Genomic DNA, 22,602 nt, shown 5'->3' on the forward strand with positions numbered 1-22,602 from the left:
TCTTAATTCATCGATTTTCTGGGGTGTCATTGGGAGGGGGCGGGGGTGAGTTGTTCGGGGCCCAATCAAATAAAAACTAAGCTACGGGGTGGGGGTAGTGGTGGTGGGGTTTGAGAAAGAGCTTCACTGGCCATTGACAGTGCCTGTATTTATTTATTTATGCTTTTTGGGTTTATTTATTTGGATTTATTTATGCTTTTTTTTGGAACCTCGGCAATGCTCAGGGGTTCCTCCTGGCTCTGCCCTCAGGAATCACTCCTGGCAGTGCTCGGGGGACCCTATGGGATGCTGGGACTCGAACCCGGGTCGGACGCGTGCAAGGCAAACGCCCTACCTGCTGTGCTATCACTCCAGGCCAACAGCGCCTGTATTTATGAGCACCACAGGGAAGCAGGACTTCAGGAGGGTGATGGGTATCCACGCGAGTCATCAAATTCCCCTCCGGGGTGGCTCTTGGGACCTTCACCCTGCCTACAAAACTCAATGAAGGTTTGGCTCTTGGTGGGGAAGGGTAAACTGAGGACACGCCGTGTCCTCTTTGAAGCCACCAGAAGCCATCCTTGTGTCATTCTGAATCTGGCTGGGTTTCCTCGTGTCTGTGTTTTTTGGGGTTTGCTTTGGGGCCACACCTGGCAATGCTCAGGGCTTACTCGTGCACTCAGGAATTACTCCTTGGTGGTGCCCATGGGACCGTCTGGGATGCCGGGGCTTGAACCTGGGTCCGCTGCGTGGAGAATTCCTGGCTTGGAGAGCCCTGTGCATCCACAGGTGGCCCGCGGCCTTGAAGAAGCCTGAGAACTTCTTACCATGGAAATGGGAGGGCCACCTGGGTTTAAGGTCCCAAGAGCTTGGGGCGGGAACTCAGCAGAGGTGACCGGCTCTCCTGAGAGAATCTAGGGGTGCTTAGGAGAAGCTAAGAAAGGGGGGGGTCACGAAACCTCGATCCAGTAGACACTTTTTTTTGGGGGGTCACACCAGGCAGCCCACAAGGGGTGAAGAAGAGGTTAAGTGCAGGGTTTTCAGTCGATAACTGCCCAGTGTTGGGAAATTGTTATTGAGAAAGTCCTGCTGTCACTTGCTTCTTTTTGTTGGTTTTGGATGGATTCCTCCTGGCTCTGCCCGCAGGTCATTCCTGGCAATGCCCAGAGAACCTTGTGTGGTATGGCAAGTGCTCTGCCCGTTGTACTCTCTCTCTGGCCCTCTCGCTTTTAGCTGTGACCACCCTTCTGTCCAGCAGAATTTCAGCTGCCCCTACCTCCCTATGTGCACACACTTTAAAGACCAGGAAGGGTCTTTCTCGTTGCTTGTGGGACGCAGGAATAATGCCACCCACTATCTTAGATAGATGAGCTCCTTGGGCCGCTGCAAAGAGACGCTGTTTATTTTATTTTATTTTTTTGCTTTTTGGGTCACACCTGGCGATGCACAGGGGTTATTCCTGGCTCATACACTCAGGAATTACTCCTGGCGGTGCTCGGGGGACCATATGGGATGCTGGGAATCAAACCCGGGTCGGCTGCGTGCAAAGTAAACACCCTACCCGCAGTGCTATCGCTCCAGCCCCAAGAGACGCTGTTTATTAAACATTTGTTTTATTTATTTTTTTCTGTAGAATCAACTAGTTGGCTACCAATTACAGTTAGAATTTTCCCGTTTGCCTTCCTGAGGGAAGCACAGTTAGCACTGTCTTCCGAGCAACCAAATCACGATCCTCCTTGGTTTCAGGGGCCATCTCTGCATTTCGACTTTCCGGTGCGTCAGGAATTCTTAGTGGTTTTCTTTAGCTTTTAGTTCTTGGTTGTATCTACAAAGGAGACAGACAGAAAGGCTGTTAGGAATCCCAGCAGACTGCTGAGTCGAGAAGCGGCAGGAAGTTGTCCCTCTCTTCCTCCTCCTCCTCCTCCTCCTCCTCCTCCTCCTCCTCCTCCCTTCTAGCGGCCAGGAGCCATCTCTGGGGAAAGACAGCCTCCTCGGGAGAGCTCGTTGCCACAGGCAGAAACGCAAGTCACCCGGGGCTGGAACAATAGCACAGCGGGTAGAGCGTTCGCCTTGCACGCGGCCGACCCGGGTTTGATTCCCAGCATTCCATAGGGTCCCCCCACTGAGCACCGCCAGGAGTGATTCCTGAGCACAGAGCCAGGAGTAACCTCTGTGCATCGCCGAGTGTGATCCCCCCCCAAAAAAAAGAACCACAAGTCACCCAAGGAATCGAACTATTTGCATCTGACTTCTACAACTGCCAAAATATTTGACAACTGGTCAGCAGGGGTTTTGTTGTTGTTGTTTTGCTTTTGGGGTCCCACCCACCAATGCTCAGGGTTTACTCCTGGCTCTGCACTAAGGAATTACTCCTGGCGGGGATCAAACCCAGGTCGACCACATGTAAGGCAAACACCCTCCTCGCTGTGCTACTGCTCTGGTCCCTGGTCTGCAGTTTGATTTTTTTTTCGTTTTGGGTCACACCCGGCAAAGCTCAGGGGTTCCTCCTGGCTCTGCGCTCAGGAATCACTCCTGGCGGTGCTTGGGGGACCCTATGGGATGCTGGAAATCGAACCCGGGTTGGCCACGTGCAAGGCAAACACCCTACCGGCTGTACTATTGCTCCAGCCTCAAGCAGTATCTGAAAGAATATTTTCATCTCTGAAATGAAGTGATGAGCATGGATGTCCAGCAAGTGAGCGCTCGTGGGAAAGGCAGCGACTCTGGACACCTCAGAGCCATTTTATTCTGAAGTGCGTCGTCGCCGAGAGGAAGAGCCGTTAAGCCTGAGACCCTGCTTAATGCCTGCAAAGCAGCCTGGGGTCAGGGGCCGCGCACGCCGGGCTTCCTGAGGCCCAGGGCTGCTCTTCCAGTGCTGGGAATCGCTGAAGAACCAGCCCAAAGCCATGGCCCTCACCCTCTGCAGCTCCCTGGGCTTCACTTCCTGTCCTTCCTAGCTTGCAGGGTGGGGAAAGTGGAAAAGCTTGAGGAAAAAGTGTGGTCCATGAAGCCGGCTGGGTTCCGAGATTTCTCAAACTGCCCGGGGACTCCCAACACTCAGACCTCCTGAGTCCCCCAGGTTTGCTCTTGACTGGAAGGTGCCAGAAATTCTTTTGTCAAACTCTTTTCTTTTTCCTTCCTTCCTTTTTTGCTTTCTTCTGATGGCTATACCTGGTGATGCTCGGGGCTGACTCCTGGCTCTGCGCTCAGGAATCACTCCTGGCGGTGCTGGGAGACCTAACTGGGATGCTGGGAATCGAACCTGGGTCGGCTGTATGCAAGGCAAAAGCCCTTCCTGGTCTGTGCTACTGCTCCGGCCCTGCTGTTTCTGAATTCTGACCTTAGAAAGGGCAGTTTGTACATGGTACTTAGTGTGCTCTTAGCTCTACTGCTGTAAGCCAACAGATGGTTCAACTAGGAGGGTGTGGGAGAAAGGTACGCTGTGAGTAAAATCACTGTAGAACTCAAAGCTGGATATAACTGAGTCTGGGAAGGGATTGCCGGAATACTACAGAACTGTTTATCCGGCACAGCAAAATCCCAGTTTAATGCCAGGACTGGTTATAAAGCGCCAGTGAGGCTGAGGATTGGAACGGAGAGGGAAGGCAGGAACTGGTTCTCTCGGCTGTGGGCCCGACCCTGCCTCCTGCTCACGGGCCGGAATATCCATATCTGAGATCTGTCTTCACTGACAGCCGGGTCGCTTTCTCTCTCAGGCAGGAGCTGTTATTTATGATAATGCTTTGTAATTTAATAAGCTTCAGCGGTTCAAAGCTAGATCATTCCTCATAGATGAGCCCGTGGCAGTGAGCCGGTTGCCCCCTGGCAATTATTACTGACTGCACAGTGTTAAAACTTCCAGGGTCCAGAGAACAGCTTTCTAGTAAAACCAGGGTGGCCTGAAGCTGACGCTTATTTACATTAACAACAAGTGCCTTAAACACTTCGGTTTCTTTTCTTTTTTGGCTTTCTGGGTCACACCCAGAGATGCACAGGGATTCCTCCTAGCTCTGCACTCAGGAATCACCCCTGGTGTTGCTTGGGGGACCCTATGGGATGCTGGGGATCGAACCCGGGTCAGCCGCATGCAAGGCAAACGCCCTAATCGCTGTGCTATCGCTCCGGCCCTGTCTGAACGCTTTTAACTTTTCTGGTAATGTTCGGTTTCTGCTTCAGGAACACCCCAGAGAGGAGAATCAAAAGGGAAAAAAAAAACCCACAACAATAGTCATCGCTTGGCCTCCGATGTTATTTTGTCCCCATTTTCCCAATTTACTTACCTCCAAATACGATAGAGCTGCGAGGTGCCCGCTAACCCAAGGAAGAAGTTGACAGCGAAGAGACTCCAATTTTTGGGGATAATTACAAGGGAGTATCTCGACCACACGAACCCTGGTGAAACAAAAAAGTGCGCGGCTTGAAAAAGCAAGATCGCTCCAGACATGCACCGAGAACCAAATCATCACAAATCAGGCGACAGGAATAAGGTGAGGAACAGAGAAACTGTACATTCTGCAGACTTAGAAACCATTCCCCAACATGATTCCTCATACACCAACGCTCAGGCCTGCCAGCGAAGGGGCGTTTTCTGGAACAAATGAAGAGCAACTGTCATTTCCGCCCCCTATTTATAAAGAGGCTCAGGGTGCGAACCTGGATACCCAACCCCACCCGTCTGTAGTGACGCGCCACCATTTCTTGTCAGATCATATTTTTTTCCCTTGCTTTTTGGGTCACACCCGGTGATGTACAGAGGTTCCTCCTGGCTCTGCACTCAGGAAATACTCCTGGCGGTACTCGGGGGACCCTATGGGATGCCGAGGATCGAACCTGGGTCGGCCACTTGAAAGGCAAACACTACCTGCTGTGCTATCGCTCCAGCTCTTCGTCACATCATTTTTTTTTTTTTTTTTGGCTTTCTGGGTCACACCTGGCGATGCACAGGGATTACTCCTGGCTCTGCACTCAGGAATTACCCCTGGCGATGCTCAGGGCTGACTCCTGGCTCTGCACTCAAGAATCACTCCTGGTGGTGCTCGGGGAACCCTATGAGATGCTGGGAATCGAACCCGGGTCGGCTGCATGCAAGGCACACGCCCTCCCCGCTGTGCTACGGCTCCGGCCTGACCAGGAGGGCTTCTGCGCGGCTTACCTGTAGCTGTCAACACCAGGGACTGCGCCGTGCTGAGCTTCTCTGCGGGCCTGGCCATGTCTGCTAACCCAGCACACACCAACCCCTGGATTCACAGGGAGCAGAAAAGCATCATGAGTGGGGAGGAAAGTCTTGATCTGACTCTTTCTTTATTTTTTCTCACTGGTTTGGGTTTGGGGCCACACCTGGCAGTGCTCAGGGCTTACTCTCGGTTCAGTGCTTGGAACCACTCCCGGCCATGCTTGGGGGACCATATGGGCTGCTGGGGATCCAGGCAAGCTTCCCACCCACCCGCCATTCTATCACTCTCGTCCCCTCAGAAAATGACCTTTTGGTAGCCCCAGCGAAACGTCAAGACTTACCCATTTCATAACTGGAGCCCAGAAAAAAATTGTCCTGGGACCTGGAAAAAAAAGATAAATTCAGAATCAAATTAGCTCTTTGAATAGCCTTTTTACATTTCCAAAGCCGAATACCGGCCATTCTCTCACAGTCCCACCAGACTCCCAGAGTTTGTCTTTAAGTGAACAGAAAGCACACAGAGCGTATTATTCTCTCACCAGGGCTCTTGGGCCTTGTCAACTTTTTTTTTTTGCTTTTTGGGTCACACCCGGCAATGCACAGGGGTTCCTCCTGGCTCTGCACTCAGGAATCACTCCTGGCGGTACTCAGGGGGACCCTATGGGCCAGCGCTGGGCCACTCCACTGCCCTTTTGAGAGATTTTAACTGCTTGTTTTTCTGTTCTATTTCAATGGAACTGCAAATCTTCCTGTACTTGGAGCCTCATACAAAGACAGGAGGGCTCTGCGGCTGCCCCTGAGAACAGGGGCTCTGCTCTGCTTCATTTTCTATTTATTTATTTTTTATTTTATTTTTAACCGGCGATGCTCAGGGGTTACTTCTGGCTCTGCACTCAGGAATTACCCCTGACGGTGCTCAGGGGACCATATGGGATGCTGGGAATTGAACCCTGGGTCAGCAGCGTGCAAGGCAAATGCCCTCCCCGCTGTGCTCTGGCCCCTCCACTTCATTCTCTAGATGCACTTGACCAGCCTCGCGTAGCTGAGGGTTGGTTTTTGTCTTCTAACTGGGGGAGGGGGGGGAAGGGGATGGGCACTCCAAGACCCCTCCTGAGCATCTGACCCGCTGCACCTAGACCCTCCCGACCCTCCTAGGCTGGTTCCCGGGATGTGTAAACAACTTTCTTTGTCTGGGAAAGTAAAGAGGCAGCTGGAATTTCAAAAGAGCCTTTGAACCAGGAACTCACAGAACTGCAGGGACGTCTGCGGGCTCAGGCAGCCTTGCAGTGCCCGGCAGGGAGGGAGGAGGGGCCCCCAGCCCCCACCACAAACAATCCTGCCCCAACTGTCAGCGCCTGGGGGAGTGAGCCACAGTCTTCGCCTCCTGGCTGTCCCTCACTGAGGTCGGTCACACCCTCAGGCGTCCCTAGCTGGGACCAGGGCTCCTCAGAGAGCCTTGCTGGCCCTCTGGGATGGAAGTGACCCGTTGGCGGCCCTCTGGGACACACCACGGCGGAGTGAGCGGCCCCGGGCTGGCCTGCATCAGTGACTTTGGGCTTCGTGGGGGCCACTGGGTCCCCGGCTCCATGCAGGGCCATATTCTGTCGCTGCTCTCAGCTGGGGGACTCAGCACCCAGCACCTGTTTCCTTTCTCCTTAGTCACCTACCGCGCGCGCACACACATGCAAAGGATGGACATATATAGTATCAGCGACTGCGTTTATTTTTATCCGGGGACGGAACTTGGCTATTCCGGGATCTGGCTTTGAACTCAAGCGTCTCTGGGTTTCCATTCTGGAAAGGGAAGTGTCCTCGGGAAGTTTCCTCCTCGCTCAAGCCCCGGCCCCTGGCACGGCCCAGATTCCTTCCCGGACACGGAATTCTGTCTCTTCGGGCCTGAAAGCTTGATCCTTCAGGGTTGAGTAAGCAAGCTGGGCAGTAGACCTGTCTGGTAACTCATTTACTCCCCCAGAGAGTGAGGTGATAATTAAAAATATATATATATTAACCACAACTCTCCGCCCCCCTCTCCCCCAGTCAAAGCATTTGAAACAGGATAATCCAGGTTGCTAGAACAGGGACTGAGAGGGAAGTATTCAGTTGGTGATTAATAAAGTCCAGCTACAAAACAGGAATATAAAGGACACTCGAAACTTCTGATTTTGGGGGCTGGAGCGATAGCACAGCGGGTAGGGCATTTGCGTTGCATGCGGCCAACCCGGGTTCAATTCCCAGCATCCCATAGGGTCCCCTGAGCACCGCCAGGGGTGATTCCTGAGTGCAGAGCCAGGAGGAACCCCTGTGCACCGTTGGGTGTGACCCAAAAGCAAAAAAAAAAAAAAACCCTTTGATTTTGCTTCGAGGAGGCTGACAAGGGACACAGCCAGGGTCTCTGCAAATGTTTTTTTTTTCTTCCCCGAGGGGCTGGGGCAGACGGGGCACTGTCTGAGCCCAGCCTTGACCTGGGTTTGGTCCCCTGCAATCCCAAAGGGTCCCCCGAGCTGCACCAAGAGTGATCCCTGAGCACAGAGGCGGGAGCAGGCCCTGAGCAGCGCTAGTCCCCAATCCAAAAATAAATACAAACAATAAAGGGAAAGAAATAATGGGGAAAGAAAAAAAAGGGGCCAGGCCTCCTCACAGTGATTAACAAAACATTTCAAGGGAATTTCTTTTCGTTTGCCTTCCACTTAGCCAATCAGTTTCTGCGTGAGGAGTCAATAAATCCGGGATGAGGATGATGTGAAAGGGGCCAGGGGCCCTGTAGACCCCACCCCTCACCGTCAGTGGTGCTGGGTGTGGCCAGGGCCACTGGGGGGGCCAGAGCAGGGCTGACCCCACTAGCAGCATGAGCCCGCGGTGACTCCAAGTTAAAAGGTAAAAATAAAGTCAGAGTAAATAAGCCAAGTGGCAGACCAGAGCCAAGGGGACGGTCCACTCTCTCCCAGCGTTTCTAAAACCGAGTGTTTTGTTTTTGTTTGGGGGCCACACCTGGCGGTGCTCCGGGCTGACTCCCGGCTCGGTGCTCCGGGCTGACTCCTGGCTCAGTGCTCAGGGGACCCTGAGTGGCAGTCCGGAGGGAACCCGGGTCAGCAGTGTGACGGCAAGCACCCTACCCACTGTCCTATCTCTCCAGCCCTCTAAAGCCTGGACTCTAAAGCCTACGCCTCCGGGATCAGATTTCACCCGGTCAGTAAGCTGGTGGCACCAGCCTGAGGTTTGGACCATCAGGTTTGGCACCATCCATCTAGCTAGTTCTCAGCGGAGGGCAATAAAAACCGAGATAATCAAAGAATTATCGGAACCTGGAGGCACTATAAGACTCTAAAGTTACGATAAGTCGATGCGTAAGCAGGATAACTAGCTAATAGTCATTAGGCCAATGATAAAGCAAGCTGGCAGGGGAGATGCCAACTGCTGCAAATCAAATCGCCGATACAAATCACCTCAAGAAATTTAATTTGGTGGGATGGGGGTGGGGGAGGGCTGCTGGGATCAGTGGTGGTGGAGGGATGGGTCCTCGATCATTGTATGACTGAAACCCACGCGCAAAAATTTGTAAGTCTACAACTGTACCTCATGGTGTTTCACTAATAAAATAAATAAGTAAAGGCCCTAAAGGTAAAGGCCCTCCCGTTGATCGTTGATTTGCTCAAGCGGGCCCAGTAACGTCTCCATTGGTGACTTTGTTGTTACTGTGTCTGGCATATCGAATACGTCTCGGGGAGCTTGCCAGGCTCTGCCATGCGGGCGAGATACTCTCGGTAGCTTGCCGGGCTCTCCGAGACGAGCGGAGGAATCGAACTCAGGTCGGCCATGTTGGCTGCGTGCAAGGCAGACGCCCTACCTGCTGTGCTATCGCTCCAGATAGCACAATAAGTAAATGAACTTTAAATAAGTAAATGAACTTTAATTTGGGGGGGCGGGGGGCAGGGGAATGGAGCCTCAGGGAACTGGCGGGGGGCTCCAGGTGGGCTCAGCACCCCAACACGGTGGGTCCAAAGCAATAACAGGGTCGAAGAGAACAGAGGAAGGCCTTGCACTCAGACGACCCAGGTTTATTTATTTTTAATTTTTATTTATTTATATATATATTTTTTGCTTTTTGGGTCACACCTGGCGATGCTCAGGGGTTACTCCTGGTTCACGCACTCAGGAACTACTTCTGGGGGTGCTCAGGGGACCATATGGGATGCTGGGTATCGAACCCGGGTCGGGCCATGTGCAAGGCAAACGCCCTACCCTTTGCGCTATCACTCCAGCCCCCGACCCAGGTTTAATCCCCGGCCCCGCATACTATTCCCCAAGTTCCCCTGGGAGTAAGCAAGCCCTGGGCACTGCCAGCATAGCCCCCAAAGAAAGGCAAACCCCAAATTCCCGTCCATAGGACACACGATGGAGGTTGGGGCCGCCTTGGGAATCCAAAGGAACACGAAGCGCCACAGCTCTCCTTTCTGCCACCCCTTTCCAGTCCCCGGGCATTCCCTTAGGCTTGTCCCTTGCGACACCCCGAACTGTTTCTCTCCTTTCTTTACACCCTCTTGAGCAAGTCTGCGGCTCCCGGGCACGCGACACATTTCTTCCAGGTCCCTGGGATTTGTACAGTTACTCTTTGACACAGATAAGGAATGGATGCCAGAAAAGCCTGTCTGCTGGCGTTTGTAGAGAAGCCGGTTCTGATTTCACCCGCCGAACCCGGAGTGAGCCCTAATCTTTTAGTTATTTATTTTATTATTTTATTTTTTTGTGAGCCCTAATCTTTACAGCTAATACGACTGATACAGAATCTTTGTTGCTCCTGCAGTGCACTGGAAACTCAACTACCAGTCCAATTCTTTGGGCCTATACTGCCCCAACATTAAGGGCATATGTTAAAAACGTCCAATGAAAACAGGTATTGAGGGGAAAAAGGGGGGGGGCTGGAGCCATAGTATTGAGGGTAAGGCACTTGACCTTGCATGCGGCCGACCCAGGTTCGATCCCCGGCATCCCACAGGGTTCCCTGAACACTACCAGGAGTGATCCCTGAGCACAGAACCAGGAGAAACCCCTGAGCATCGCCAGGTGTGGCCCCAAAACAAAAAAGTCAGCGGAAACAAAGGGGAGAGAAAACGAGGCTGGTGGTGGGAGGCGGGGGGACAACCAGGTTTTGGTGGAAATTCCAAGTTTCGATAGCCAGCGAGGTGGCTGAAACTTTTCCCCACGACAGAATTACTGACTTTCTTTTTTTTGGGGGGGTGGGCTTTTTGGGTCACACCCAGCAATATATAGGTGACCATATGGGATGCTGGGAATCAAACCCAGGTCAGCCGTGTGCAAGGCAAATGCCCTCCCCGATGTGCTCCAGCCCCGAGAATTACTGACTTTTAGGGAAGACTGTGAAACCCTTGAGCTCGGGTGGACCCAGAGAAAAGGGTGTTGGGATCCTTCTCTCCCTGGTGAATTCTGAGATTCTGGAATAGGAACAGCCTCAGACTGGCTGCAGTGTACATGAAGAAAGACCGTAAGCAACACCGGAACCCCCTTCCTTTCATAGAAGAAAAGAAAAAGTTAAGTAAATTGGGGCCGGAGGGAGGGCGCTTGCCTGGCACGTGGCCGACCCAGGTTCGATTCCTGGAACCCCAGAGGGTCTCCCCTAAACCCCGCCAGGAGTGACCCCTGAACGTCACGAGTGATCCAACAAACAGAACATTCAAACAGACAAAAATAAGCAGTAACGTTTTTTTGGGGGGGGTGTCACATCCGGTGATGCACAGGGGTTCCTCCTGGCTCTGCACTCAGGAATTCCTCCTGGCGGTGCTTGGAGGACCCTATGGGATGCTGGGGATCGAACCCAGGTCGGCCATGTGCAAGACAAACGCCCTCCCTGTTGTTGCTCCAGCCCCGAAGTAACTTGTCTTAAACTCAGTTCTGGATGGAGCAGGTGATGAGCCAAACAGAACGATCTGATCTTAGGCCCCTTCTGCTCCCAACCGTCACACACTTTAAATGTATTTCTCATTCTCCTGTCATCAAATTAATATTCTTACATGACCCGTAAATGACCAACAACTGGAGGCTTTGAAAACTTGCATCTCCTCGGGACATGTGATGCGGCAAATTAGGTCAGGCAGAAACAGTCTTAATTTCTCTCTCTTATTATTTTTTTTGGGGGGAGGATTGGCTATACCCGTGGGCCAGGACCTTTTCTACATTCTAACCAAGAGGGTACAAGGTCTGCACTGTTAAAGATCACTGGCTTGTCTTCTCTGGGTCTTGAAGAGCTCTCACCCAGGGGGGGAAATGCGAATATTCCTGTTGCTAAGACCTTATAGAAACATCACCTTGAGCCATGGGAGGGAGCAAGCCTGGTGGGGAGGAGGGCTCCAAGCACCCCCAATAAAGCAGAGGGGTGGTACAGACACAATTGGTGCAGAGGGAGGCTAACTGGGCTGACTTTCATTTCCGCTGATGATTTTATTTTGCCCAGCTGTATCAAGACACCATTCGCCTGGGGCTGGAGCGATAGCACAGCGGGGAGGGCTTTTGCCTTGCACGCGGCCAACGTGGGTTCGATCCCCGGCATCCCATAGGGTCCCCCGAGCACCGCCAGGAGTGATTCCTGAGTGCAGAGCCAGGAGGAACCCCTAGGCATCACTGGGTATGCCCCCCCCCCACCAAAACGACACCATTAGCCTGTCATTGTTGCAAAGATGTACAATGGGATCTCATTGACGTACAACTGATTCTGTCTGTACCCACTGCCTCACCTTGCCACGTTTTTTTTTTCTTGCTAAGAGACTGTCTGGATTCTCTCTGCAGCTTTTTTATACAACTCCAGTCTCCAGCTTGCATGTGAGTTACACCCCCCATACAAATTTCTCTTGGACCCGCTGGCCCCCATTACAATAGCTTTCAGACTCTCGGGTGTTTTATCGTTGTTGTTGTTTTTCTTTTGGGGTCCCACCCGGCGATGCTCAGGGGTTCCTCCTGGCTCTGCACTCAGGGATCACTTCTGGCGGCGCTCGGGGGATCCTATGGGATGCCGGGGATCGAACCTGGGTTGGCCGCGTGCAGGCAAACGCCCTCCCTGTGGTACTGTTGCTCCAGCCCCCTATACCTCCTTTTAGTTAGGTCCTGTGTAGGGGCCACACTGGGCCTTGTTCAGAGGCTGCTCCCGGCTCTGTGCTCAGGGGCCTGGGCTCGCAACATGGAAAGTTTGGACTCGCGGACTCACTCATCTGTCCCTCCAACCCTTGCTCTTCTGCCTTCTCAGACCTGTGATCTCCCACTGCTTTTGGGCGCATGCTCTTATCAGTCAAAAGGATTCGGGCCTGTGACCTCTTAATACAGTTGGCTTCTGGGTGAATAAACTCGGTATCTCTGCCCCCAATTCCGAGGCACCTGGAGAGCCTTGTATGAACAGCTGCGTTCAGACACTCTTGTATTACAACACGATGCGGAACAACAATGGAAACGCTTAAAGGATTAAGAAACTGCAGGCATAAAGAGACGCTCCACATTTTCCTTTCCACGGTCCAGTCAGTGTTCCCTGCTCTGCACCCCATGAGACACGAGCCCCGTTTTGGCACCCCTAATTAAGAAGAGCATCATTCCTTGCTGAGAGTGGGTGGTGGCGGGTTTTTTTTTTCCACCCTGCTAAGCATTTATGTAAACACTCGGCAGCCAGCCTGTCTTCAAGGTTATTTCTCTGACCTACACCTCCAGCTCAGTGGGCCGGATGGGGTCACGGGCCCTCAGCGTCGGGAAGTGGCCTGGATGTGTCGAGACTCAAACTTGGGGCCTGGGCCTCGGGTCTTTTTTTTCTTCTTCTTTTGCTTTTTGGGTCACACCCAGCGATGCTCAGGGGTTCCTCCTGGCTCTGCACTCAGGAATCACTCCTGGCGGTGCTCGGGGGACCCTATGGGATGCCGGGAATCGAACCCGGGTCGGCCACGTGCAAGGCAAACGCCCTACCCGCTGTGCTATCGCTCCAGCCTCCTGGGCCTCGGTTCTTACTCTGCTGAGACAGATCTGGAGCTGGGAATGACACCTGGGAAACAGGAGTGGAAGGCTCCAGGACTCCAGCAGTGTGGGCACAACTGTGACAGGAAGTAAGACATACACATCTCTATAAAGATCTTGCCACCTGCCCCCCCACCCCCCCGCTGGGGTGGCCCCAAGCAGAACTTCATCCTCAGAACTCCACCCTCACTCCGGACCTCCAGCCTCTGTGGCCGAGTGCCCAGGAGCGAAGACCAGGGCTCCTCATCACCTCTCAGGACCCTCTAACACAAAACGATCGCTGGGACAGCAGCGAAGCGAGACTTCCAGCCAGCTCCAATGCATGGAAGTCTCTTGTGTGTGAACCTGGTCTTACTTTTTTTTGGGGGGGAGGGTCACACCCAGCGATGCTCAGGGGTTCCTCCTGGCTCCGCACTCAGGAACACTCCTGCTGGTGCTCAGGGGACCCTATGGGATGCCGGGGATCGAACCCAGGTCAGCCACTTGCCAGGCAAACGCCCGCCCTGCTGCGCTGTTGCTCAGGCCGCGCATTTAGATGATTTAATAACACACTACTATGCAAAACGGCCGGGAGGGCCTGACAGACTCTGGGTAACTTGAAACAGTAACTGCTCCTCAGAGTTGATTCGGTGCCGATGGGTCTACAATGAACTTTTTGCACTTTTCCACTGCTACATTGGTGAGTCTGCGGGGTGTGTGTGTGTGTGTGTGTGTGTGTGTGAGAGAGAGAGAGAGAGAAAGAGAATGGGTGTAGGTTTGGGTCACACCTGGAGATACTCAAAGTTTACTACTCCTGATTCAGTGCTCAGGGACTGCTCTGGGAGAGACTCAGGGGCCATATGAAACCATGTGCAAGGCAAGCGACTTTACCCCTGTACTGTATGTGCGGAGGTAGATGGTCATACTCTGAGCACTGATTCAAACTTTTGATGGGTGGGAACTAACGTTTCTTGAGCATCGAGCTGCAAACGCTCTTTGGGGTTTTACTTGTGACCTCCTGCCATTCCATTTTCACCGACACCGTTTGCTACCTGTCATCCCTGCTTTATAGATTGAGAAATGAAGGTGCGGCGGATTTAAAGTCAAGGTCAACCAGCCCAGAGTTTAATCCAGCTCCGCCTGACTCCAAAACTCATTCTCTCCTTCCACAGTATGGGACAGTGAATCAAAGAACCGAACTAATCCGAGAATAATGACCGAGTAAAACATACCATCAACAAACGGAAAGTGCCTCTCCCGTAGTACTAATTCCCGAGTTAAGTCTTCCTAGCCCTGGTTCCAAGGCTGAAGGCCTTGGCAAAGGGGGTAAATCGACCTTCCGATTCTGCACTAACGTAACGTATGTTAGTTAGGTCGCTGTTTCTCCACCTGCCCTTATCTGACAGATCAAACAGAGCAGAAGGGGGCCAGAGGTGAGCTGGCACGATTCTAGGGACCTCTGCCTCAGAGATCGTTACAGGGGCATTACCCAACCCTCCTCCCTTCAGAAAATCTTTGCGGCAAAACTCCGCGCCAGAAGAACTGAGTAGCGAGTGATGTGAAAGGCAAACTTCCTCATTAAAAAATGAAGACCTCTCCTGGCAGCTCAGTTTTAGAATGGGCACAGCCACGGGGTAAATGATCCCATGCCCAAGGGCGATCCCCAAACAGTTCTCTCCGGGGAACCTGGTAACCAGCTTGGGGGTCCCCAGATAGGGTTTATGGGGACAAGACCATCTCCCTGTCTACACCGACAGGCGAGACTTCAATCTTTCCATTTTTTTTTTCTTGTTTGCTTTTGGTGGGGAGATGAAATCCATCAAGGCAGAGGCTTGGCTGCACAACGCTTTCAAACGCTAACACCTTTTCCTAGGTCTAAGAAAAGGTGTTAAGACACCTTTTCCTAGCTAAGACCATTTCCTAGGTCGAAGTCTCCTAGGGGACCTCGAGAAGGGTCGAGTGATCCGCTAGGGAGTTATTACTGCCCATCTGATCGAATTTACAGGTTTCTGCATTGATCGGGAAGGCTAAGGGATGGACTGGGATCTCGGTCGACTCCTTAGAGGATTTTTCTCCCCCCTATCCTTGGCAGCCCAGAGGGCCCTGTTTATTCTACACGCGAGCCGGCCGACGTTCACCCAACCCCACGAGAACGCCGGGGTCTCCCTCAAGGTCACACCTCCCTGGAGGTGGCCGGGCCGGCGGGGAATCCAGGTGTGTCCACAGGACAAGGTCGGGGTGGGGGAAGGGGTAGAGGAGGGCGCCCGCGGCAACCACACGCAAACACACACGCACATGCACACACACACACACACACGCACACACACAGTGCGGGTGGAGAGACCCTCCCGGGTGGGTGGGGGGTCGCGGGCTGCACCCCCCCGCCCCCCGGGGTCCGGCTAACGGGCCGGTGGCGGCTGCGGCAGGAAGCGTGACCTTCCCGGGTCTGGCTCCGCGTGCACCGGGCAGGGGGAGCGCTGGGAGGGTGTGGGGGGGCGTGGGAATCGTCTCGCTGGCAGGGGCCCGGGGGTCTCGTGGTGGGGGGCAGGCGGCGGAGGCGGCGGAGGCGGGGACCGCACCTGCGCGGCGGCGCACGCGGATGCTGCGGGGAGCCCGCGGGATGCGCGCGGGGAGCGGGATGCGCGCGGCGCGCCCGGCCCGCGCCCCCCCCAACAGTTACCTGCCGGGTGGTTGTACATGGGCCTCAGTTTCTCCGGGAGCATGAACTCCACCCGGTCCATGAGCCGGTGGTAGGTGGCCCGCAGGCCTCGGTAGCCCGCGGCCGACATCTCCGCCCGCTGCGACAGCGGCCGCGCGCGTGTCCCCGACCGGCGGCGAAGGGCGGCTGGACACTGGCCGCGGGCCCGGCGCCTCGCGACCTCCTCTCGCGGCGCGTGCCCTTCCCGGCGCCGCTCAGCCCGCCCCGGCGCTCGGGCCCGGGACCCCGGCGGGGGAGGCGGCAGGGGCGGAGTCTCGGCAACGGCCCGCCCCGCCGCTCCGCCTCGGGCCCGCGGCCGTCGCCGGCAGAGGCGGAGCCATAGCAACGCCGCCAAACAGACGCGCGCGCCGCCTCCCGCCCGCGGCCCGCCGCCGCGCGCCTGCGCACGCCGAGCGGCCGCGCCCGCTGATTGGCCGGGCCCGCGGCGTGGGCGGGGCCCGCGGCGCCCCCGCCCCTCGCGCGTCCGGTCCGGTCGGCCATGCTGGAGAAGGGAACGTGAAGCCGCGCCGGCGCCAGTCCTCCGCCGCTCGCTCAGGGCGCTGCCGGGAGAAGGGCCTTTCCGCGCCCGCACTAAAGATGGCGCCTCCCCACCCGCTTGGCCTCGCTCGCCTGCGAAACTCGGCCGGGAGCGCCCAGATCGCCCCTTCGTCTCCCTCTTCTCTCCCTCGGCCCGAAGAGGCGGACGGTCCGGGCGACAGGGGGCGGGGACTCCCTTTCCCAAGGTGAGGGCAGCCTCCCCCCGCGCCGGCCTCACCCCCCGGGGGGCGGGGCGCAGGGCGGGGAGGCGGGGCGCGTCATCCTCTCGCGAGAAGTGGGCCGGGGGGCGGGGCGGGGTTATAAAAAAAGAACGCCCGGACAACGACGACGGCGGGAGGGCGGAGTCTGGCCGCCCCCCGCTCCGCCTCCGCGTCCCCGAGGGGGGCCCCCCGAGGAGGACCGAGCGGTGTCTGGATGTCCTGGCGAGTGTGCGGGGCGGCATGAGGCGCGCCCAGGCCCGGGCGCGGCCGGCCCGGGCGGCGTGAGCGGCGCGCGCATGAGCCCCGGCGCGGGGGGTCGCTCGGCGCCGGCGGGGCCATGTCCCGGGGGGGCGCCTGCCCGCACCTGCTGTGGGACGTGCGCCAGCGCTCGCTGGGCTTGCAGGACCCGGCGCGCCTGCGGAGCCGCTACCTGGGTGAGCGCTGGGGGGGTGGGAGGGGGGAGGAGGGGCGGGGGTCCCGCTGGGGAGGGAGGGGGGATCCGCGGCGGGGAGGGGATCCCGCCGGCCCGCGACCCGCCGCGGCGCGCCCCGGAGGGTCCCCCGGGCGCTCCGCGCCGCGTCCCTCTCGCTCTGATACTGTAGCGGCTGCAAAGGGCAACATTGTTGCAAATTCCGTCTCGTTACTTTGTAGCGGAGGGCAGGGGCGTCCCGGTCTGGTTCTGACAACTGGGTTCTGGCGGTCCGGACGAGGACATCGCGTTGCCCCCCTCCTCCCAAAGTGCCACGCTGCAGGGGTCTCGGCCAGCGCCCAGCCCACCCTCCTCATCCTCCGTTGTTGCTTGCTTTCCAGCGCCTCCGGCGGCACATGCACTTTCCTGGGCAGAGAAAGTGGGGGAGAAAAACGTGAAAGTCAGCGGCGGGGTACTGCCCCGTGCTGGTGGTGGCCAGTAAGGGGTTTGCCTTCCCCGCGGCTGACCAACCCCCCTCCACCACCCCGGAGGGCCAGGAGTGACCCCTGAGCACCCGCAGGTGTGCACCACCCCCCTCCCTCAACAACGCAGTAAAAGTGAAATGAAAATCGCTCCTGGCGCCCATTGATCTCATCAGTGGCCGTTTGTGTCCGTTTTTTCCGTCCCAGCCCCGCTTCCTTCCCGTTCTCACCCCAGACAGGTGGTTTCTAGGCCAGGGGGGAGAGATGGTGTCCTGCGGCGCGGGAGGTCAGGGGGGAAGGGCGCCCCTGGAAGGTGGTGGAGGGACCCCTTTGATGAGGTGCTTGAGCCAGCCCCAGCTGTCCCCCCTCTCAGGGACCCCGCTGCTATGGAGTCCCTATGGAGTCGGGGGACACACACTTTCCCAGCAGCGCAGGCCACCCTCCGCGGCAGGACAGTGCAGGGGATATTTTGGTGTAAGGGGAGCAGCTCGGTCTTTTGAGTCTGGTTAAATCGGGCTCTGCTAAGAGCGTGCCCGGCCTTCAAGCTGCCCTCTGGCACCCGTCGGAATACCAGGCACGGGGACTTGCCAAGTTCTGCATGTGTGCTGGCCAGTCACCGGGCCTGGGGCAGCCGCAGCCTCTGCCACCGCTGCCACCTTGTTCTTTTTTGAGGGAAAGTGGAATGTTTGTTTTCTTTTCCCTCTCTCCCTCCCTCCCTCCCTCTCTCCCTCCCTTTCTCTCTCTCTGTTTTAATTTTGGGCCACACCCGGTGGTGCTCAGGACTTACTCCTTACTCCCGTTCCTGTGTTCGGGGATCACTCCTGGTGCACTCAGGGGACCCTCCCCGGCCGTCCTATCTCTCCCGGCCCAGAAAGTGGACAAATTCTTTTTTCCCCCCATCCATGATCTCAAAAGATGGGTGGAAGTTGGGAAGTGTGGTTTGAGTTAGTGGGAAGGACTAACCCAAGACCAGCGTCTTGGTTAGGCTGTGCCGGTAGCTCTGAAGCTCAGAGCCCCCCGCTTCCCCCCCAAAAGCGCATTATCAGAGAAGAGAGACGCTCGCTGTGGTTACTGCTTCCTCTGACAGGCCCGCGGGCAGCGTAGACCGTTCTAGACTGGGTGACGCGCCGTGGCTTTCCGCCACCAGGCCACAGGGGATTGAAACCACTCTTCTAAATAAACATTTTCTTTTTCTTTTCTTTTCTTTCTTTTTCTTTCTTTTTGGGTCCCACCCGGCGATGCTCAGGGGTTCCTCCTGGCTCTGCACTCAGGAATCACTCCTGGCGGTGCTTGGGCGACCTATGGGATGCTGGAGATTGAACCTGGGCTGGCCTCCTGCAAGGCAAACACCCTTTCCGCTATACTATCGCTCCAGCCCCTAAGTCAGCGTTTTCAATGGCATTGGCCGCTCGCTGCCCAGTCAGAGTGTGCTCTGGTGCTTACCGGTGTTTGCACACACTTGCAAATAGATTCTCTGCTGGGAATTCACCTTGCTAGGCGGCTCATAATTCCGCCTCTGTATTATGTTGACTCCAGCCCGGTGGCTCCGGGCTGGAGAGTGGCGGCCTTGTACTCCCCAGTGGATGGTTTTTATTTGATTTGTTTGGTTTGGTTTTGTTGCATCACACCCAGAGATGCTCAGGGCTCACTCCTGGCTCTGCGCTCAGGGATCACTCCTGGCGGGGCTCAGGGGACCCTATGTGATGTTGGTAATCAAACCCAGGGCTGCCACATGCAAGGACAGCTCCCTGCCTGCTGTCCTGTGACTCGCCCTCTGACATGTGATTGTGAGTTTAGTGACTGAATATTACTGACATGGTGGTCCTTCATGCTCTTAGAACTGTTGCATTTTTTTCCAAGGTTTCTTTCCTCATTGACTGATTCGTAGGATTTTTCTATCACTGGTTCTGTTCATTGGTATAGTAATGTAACAATTTTTTTTTAATTTTTAAATTTTTATTAGTGAAACACCATGAGGTACAGTTGTAGACTTACAAATTTTTGTGCTTGGGTTTTCGTTGTACAATGATCGAGTACCCATCCCTCCACCAGTGCCCATTCTCCACCACCACGGATCCCAGTATCCCTCCCACCCCCCCCATAGTAATATAACAATTTAATTTGCTGAGCCAACATTCAATTTCTGGGCAAAATTCTCTGTAAGTATGCTAAATGAATTTTTTTTTTGTAGTTCTGTCTTTTATGTTAGTGGAAATTTTGTTATCTCTGCTCTTCTAGGATGCTAGCCTAGAGCTTTCTTGTAGTGTTTTTTTTGTTGTTGTTGTTCGTTTTGGCCAGTTTTAGTATTTGGATCATGGTGACCTCAGATAAGTTTGATTTTTTTTTTCTTTTTCCCCAGAATTGAAATAACCTTTAAGTGTTGAACAGAGTCTATGAAGTCAAGTAAGATGGGAGTTGTCCTGGCACGAAAGTTTTGTTTGCCCTTTGCCTTTTTATTTGAGATCATTGTGGATGCATGTGAGGGTGACGGGAAATGACGCAAGCAAGCCCGTGGACCCTTCGGCCAGCTGCCCCATGTCCCGTCTCGAGCGAACATACCAGGATAGGGCCCTCAGTGCACTTGGGCTTGTCTTTACTCCTGAGGCTTTAACAGAATAGGGGGGAGGGCGCTGGCCTTGCCTGTGGCCGTCCCAGGGTTGATCCCCGACATCCCATCATGTCCCCTAGTGCCACCGGGGCTAACTCTGATGCAGAGTAGTTCCAGAGCACAGAGTCACGAGCCAGGGCTGAGCACCGCTGGTGCGGCCCAAACCAGAACAAGCGAACGCCCCAGACCAGTCCCCGGTGCTCATTGCGTGAGGCTGGCCATGGTCAGTGGCCAGCGGTCTGTCCTGTGTCTTCTATGACGTCGCGTCAGGAGTGCTGGGGAACCCGATCCCCGCGCAGCGAGAGAAGTCACAGCACGTTGGAGATGGGATTTTTGCACAGGGCCAGGATTTCCGTCACATTGAACTGGGTTCTGCTTCTCAATGCCTCATTCCTTTGTGTTACTGAGATTTCACGACGGGGTTGTGTCACCCATCGGCCACGTTGCACTGCACGCGGTTTTGATGTCTAGGTGGAGACTGCTGTGAGCACGGAGGGTGGAGCTCCGTGTGGCAGGTGTCCACTGAGCTTTATTTCCAGCCAACTCGGGGGCCGGGGCGTGGAAGGGGCAGAGTATATGCCCGAGGGGAGGCCCTTGCGTCGCAGCCTCGGCCGCTACCGGTGTCAGGTGCCGAGCACGCTGGTGTCAGTTCCCTTAGAGCGAAGGTTCTGCGTGGCCCCGTTCCATCCAGCTCCTGCCTGCCGTGTGGCGAGGCTTTCAGATCTAGGCCTGACGTCTCTCCTTCCAGACCTGTCCTTGGCCTGGCTGGCAAGCGACAGGCAAGCGGGTAATCGAGAACAGGACTAAATTCCAGAGCGGTGAGCGGTGGCGCTCGTGCTGTCACTGCATTCTTGGCTGAAGACGCAGTGCTGGAGAGGCAAGCGACCCTGTCTCTCCACGGCTTCAGCAGGGGTGTTGTTCCTGCTTTGGGGGGCTTCTGCGGTAGGTACTCGGGCGAGTAGTGGGGTGCCTCTTCACGGCCCTGTGGCCTGCCAGTGGGGAATAAGGGGTCAGAGAAAGGGAAGTGTGAAAAGGCGACTGACAGCCAGGCCGCCCAAGTAGATCTGGCCAGCGTGACCGGTGTGTGACTGCCGGGACCCCGTGGGAAGCTGAGACTCCTAGTTTGCTCCGGAATAGTCCCCCCTCCCCTGGAATGGGGACTGCCTTCTGTGGCTTCATTTTCCAACGGGGCACTGTGGCATCTTTTTCTGAAGAAGTTGCAGTAGGCCAAGTCTGTTTGGGAACCTCTGTCCTAGAAATCGGTTCTTCGGGGTGTGTGGATGGGAAGGCGTTTGGAGTTCGAGTCTGCCGTGAGAGAGACCACCTTGAGGCGTGGAAGTAACTGCTGGTCTCAGAGCGAGCCTTCGGGTTCGAATTTCCCAGCCCTAGTCTGTCTGCCCCCGCCTCCGAAGTCCAGTTGCAGTTCCTCCGGGGAGAAATGGCTGGACGGGGTGGCAGATGGGAAAGTTCTCTCTCTCTCCCCCTCTCTCTCCCTCTCTTTCTTTCTCTCCCTCTCTTTCTCCCTCTCCCTCTCTCTTCCCCTCCCTCCTTCTCTCCCTCTCTTTCTCTCTCCCTCTCCCCTCTCCCCGTCTCTCTCCAGCACCCATCCCGCCTCCACCAGTGCCCCCAGTTTCCCTCCCACCCCCAAAGCCTGACTTCTTAGCAGACACATAAAAAATTTACGTCATATTGCCTGCCACAACAAAATGGCAAATGGGATTACCAGAAACGGGATCAGTGAAAGTCCATTTGTGGGGATCGATGGTCCCACCTCACCGGGCGGCCCTGAAGCCGGCCCTGAAGCCATCGTCGGAGGGTTTTCTCGCTGGCTGGTGTGGCTGGTTGGCCTGGTGGGCTTCTCTGCAACTTTCCCGGCAGACTTGCAGTGCTCCTACTGGGCTGGAAGGACCGAAATTCGGAGGCGGTGGGGCATGGCCACAGGTGCCCCAGGAGCAGCTGGACAGGAGGGTGGGGGTGGCTGCTGGGCCCGAAGGAAGCGGAAGTGGGGGGGTGGGGGAGGAATCTGCCTGCCCCACCTTGGGAAGGGCCTCAGGGTTTCAGCCCAACACCCTCTGCCTGGGGCAGTGTGGCTTGGAGGCTTATTTGGAAATGTTCTCTCTCTCTCTCTCTCTCTCTCTCTCTCTCTTTCTTTCCTCTCTCTTTCCCTTTCTTTCCTTCATTCCCTCTTTCTTTCTCTTTCTTTCCCTTTTCTTCCCTCCCTCTCTCTTTCCTTCCCTCTCTCTTTCTTTCTTTCTCTCTCTTTTTTTTTTTTTTTTTGCTTTTTTTGGGTCATACCCAGCAATGCTCAGGAGTTACTCCTGGCTTTGCACTCAGGAATTACTCCTGGCAGTGCTTGGGGGACCACATGGGATGCCCGGGATCGAACCTGGGTCGGCCGCGTGCAAGGCAAACGCCCTCCCCGCTGTACTATCACTCCAGTCCCTCTTTCTTTCTTTCTTTCTTTCCTTCCCTCCCTCTCTCTTTCTTTCTGCTTTTTTTGGTCACACCTGGCAAT

At 55.5% G+C, this 22,602-nt stretch overlaps 2 protein-coding genes across 5 annotated transcripts in view; one reads left to right on the plus strand and one right to left on the minus strand.

Moving 5' to 3' along the window:
• Positions 1–1,573: 1,573 nt before the first annotated feature.
• MPC2 (mitochondrial pyruvate carrier 2) lies at positions 1,574–16,116 on the minus strand. The gene is made up of 5 exons (XM_056108554.1): positions 15,813–16,116; positions 5,494–5,534; positions 5,132–5,216; positions 4,260–4,371; positions 1,574–1,804 (listed from the first exon to the last, which is right to left on the minus strand). The coding sequence occupies exons 1-5, from the start codon at positions 15,919–15,921 to the stop codon at positions 1,768–1,770; spliced, it is 384 nt and encodes a 127-aa protein (XP_055964529.1). The 5' UTR covers positions 15,922–16,116; the 3' UTR covers positions 1,574–1,767.
• Positions 16,117–16,792: 676 nt separating this feature from the next.
• DCAF6 (DDB1 and CUL4 associated factor 6) overlaps positions 16,793–22,602 on the plus strand; it is a 49,720-nt gene continuing 43,910 nt past the window's right edge. For 2 of the 4 annotated variants that reach the window (XM_056108549.1, XM_056108546.1), the window contains exon 1: positions 16,794–17,022. In XM_056108549.1, coding sequence (XP_055964524.1) covers positions 16,926–17,022 — 97 coding nt within the window. In that variant the 5' untranslated portion in view covers positions 16,794–16,925. Of the gene's footprint in view, positions 17,023–22,602 lie in introns of all 4 variants that reach the window. The other 2 variants (XM_056108548.1, XM_056108547.1) reach the window with 2 other exon arrangements.

The sequence above is a fragment of the Sorex fumeus genome, unplaced genomic scaffold, assembly GCF_029834395.1.
Source record: "Sorex fumeus unplaced genomic scaffold, SorFum_2.1 ptg000226l, whole genome shotgun sequence".
NCBI lineage: Eukaryota > Metazoa > Chordata > Mammalia > Eulipotyphla > Soricidae > Sorex > Sorex fumeus.

Coding starts and splice junctions, on each gene's coding strand:
- MPC2 (XM_056108554.1), bottom strand. CDS start 15,921: ATGTCGGCCGCGGGCTACCGAGGCCTGCGGGCCACCTACCACCGGCTC. Junction 5,535..15,812: donor CATGTACAACCACCCGGCAG/GTAACTGTTGGG, acceptor TTTTTTTTCCAG/GTCCCAGGACAATTTTTTTC. Junction 4,372..5,131: donor CCTGGTGTTGACAGCTACAG/GTAAGCCGCGCA, acceptor TTGTTTCACCAG/GGTTCGTGTGGTCGAGATAC.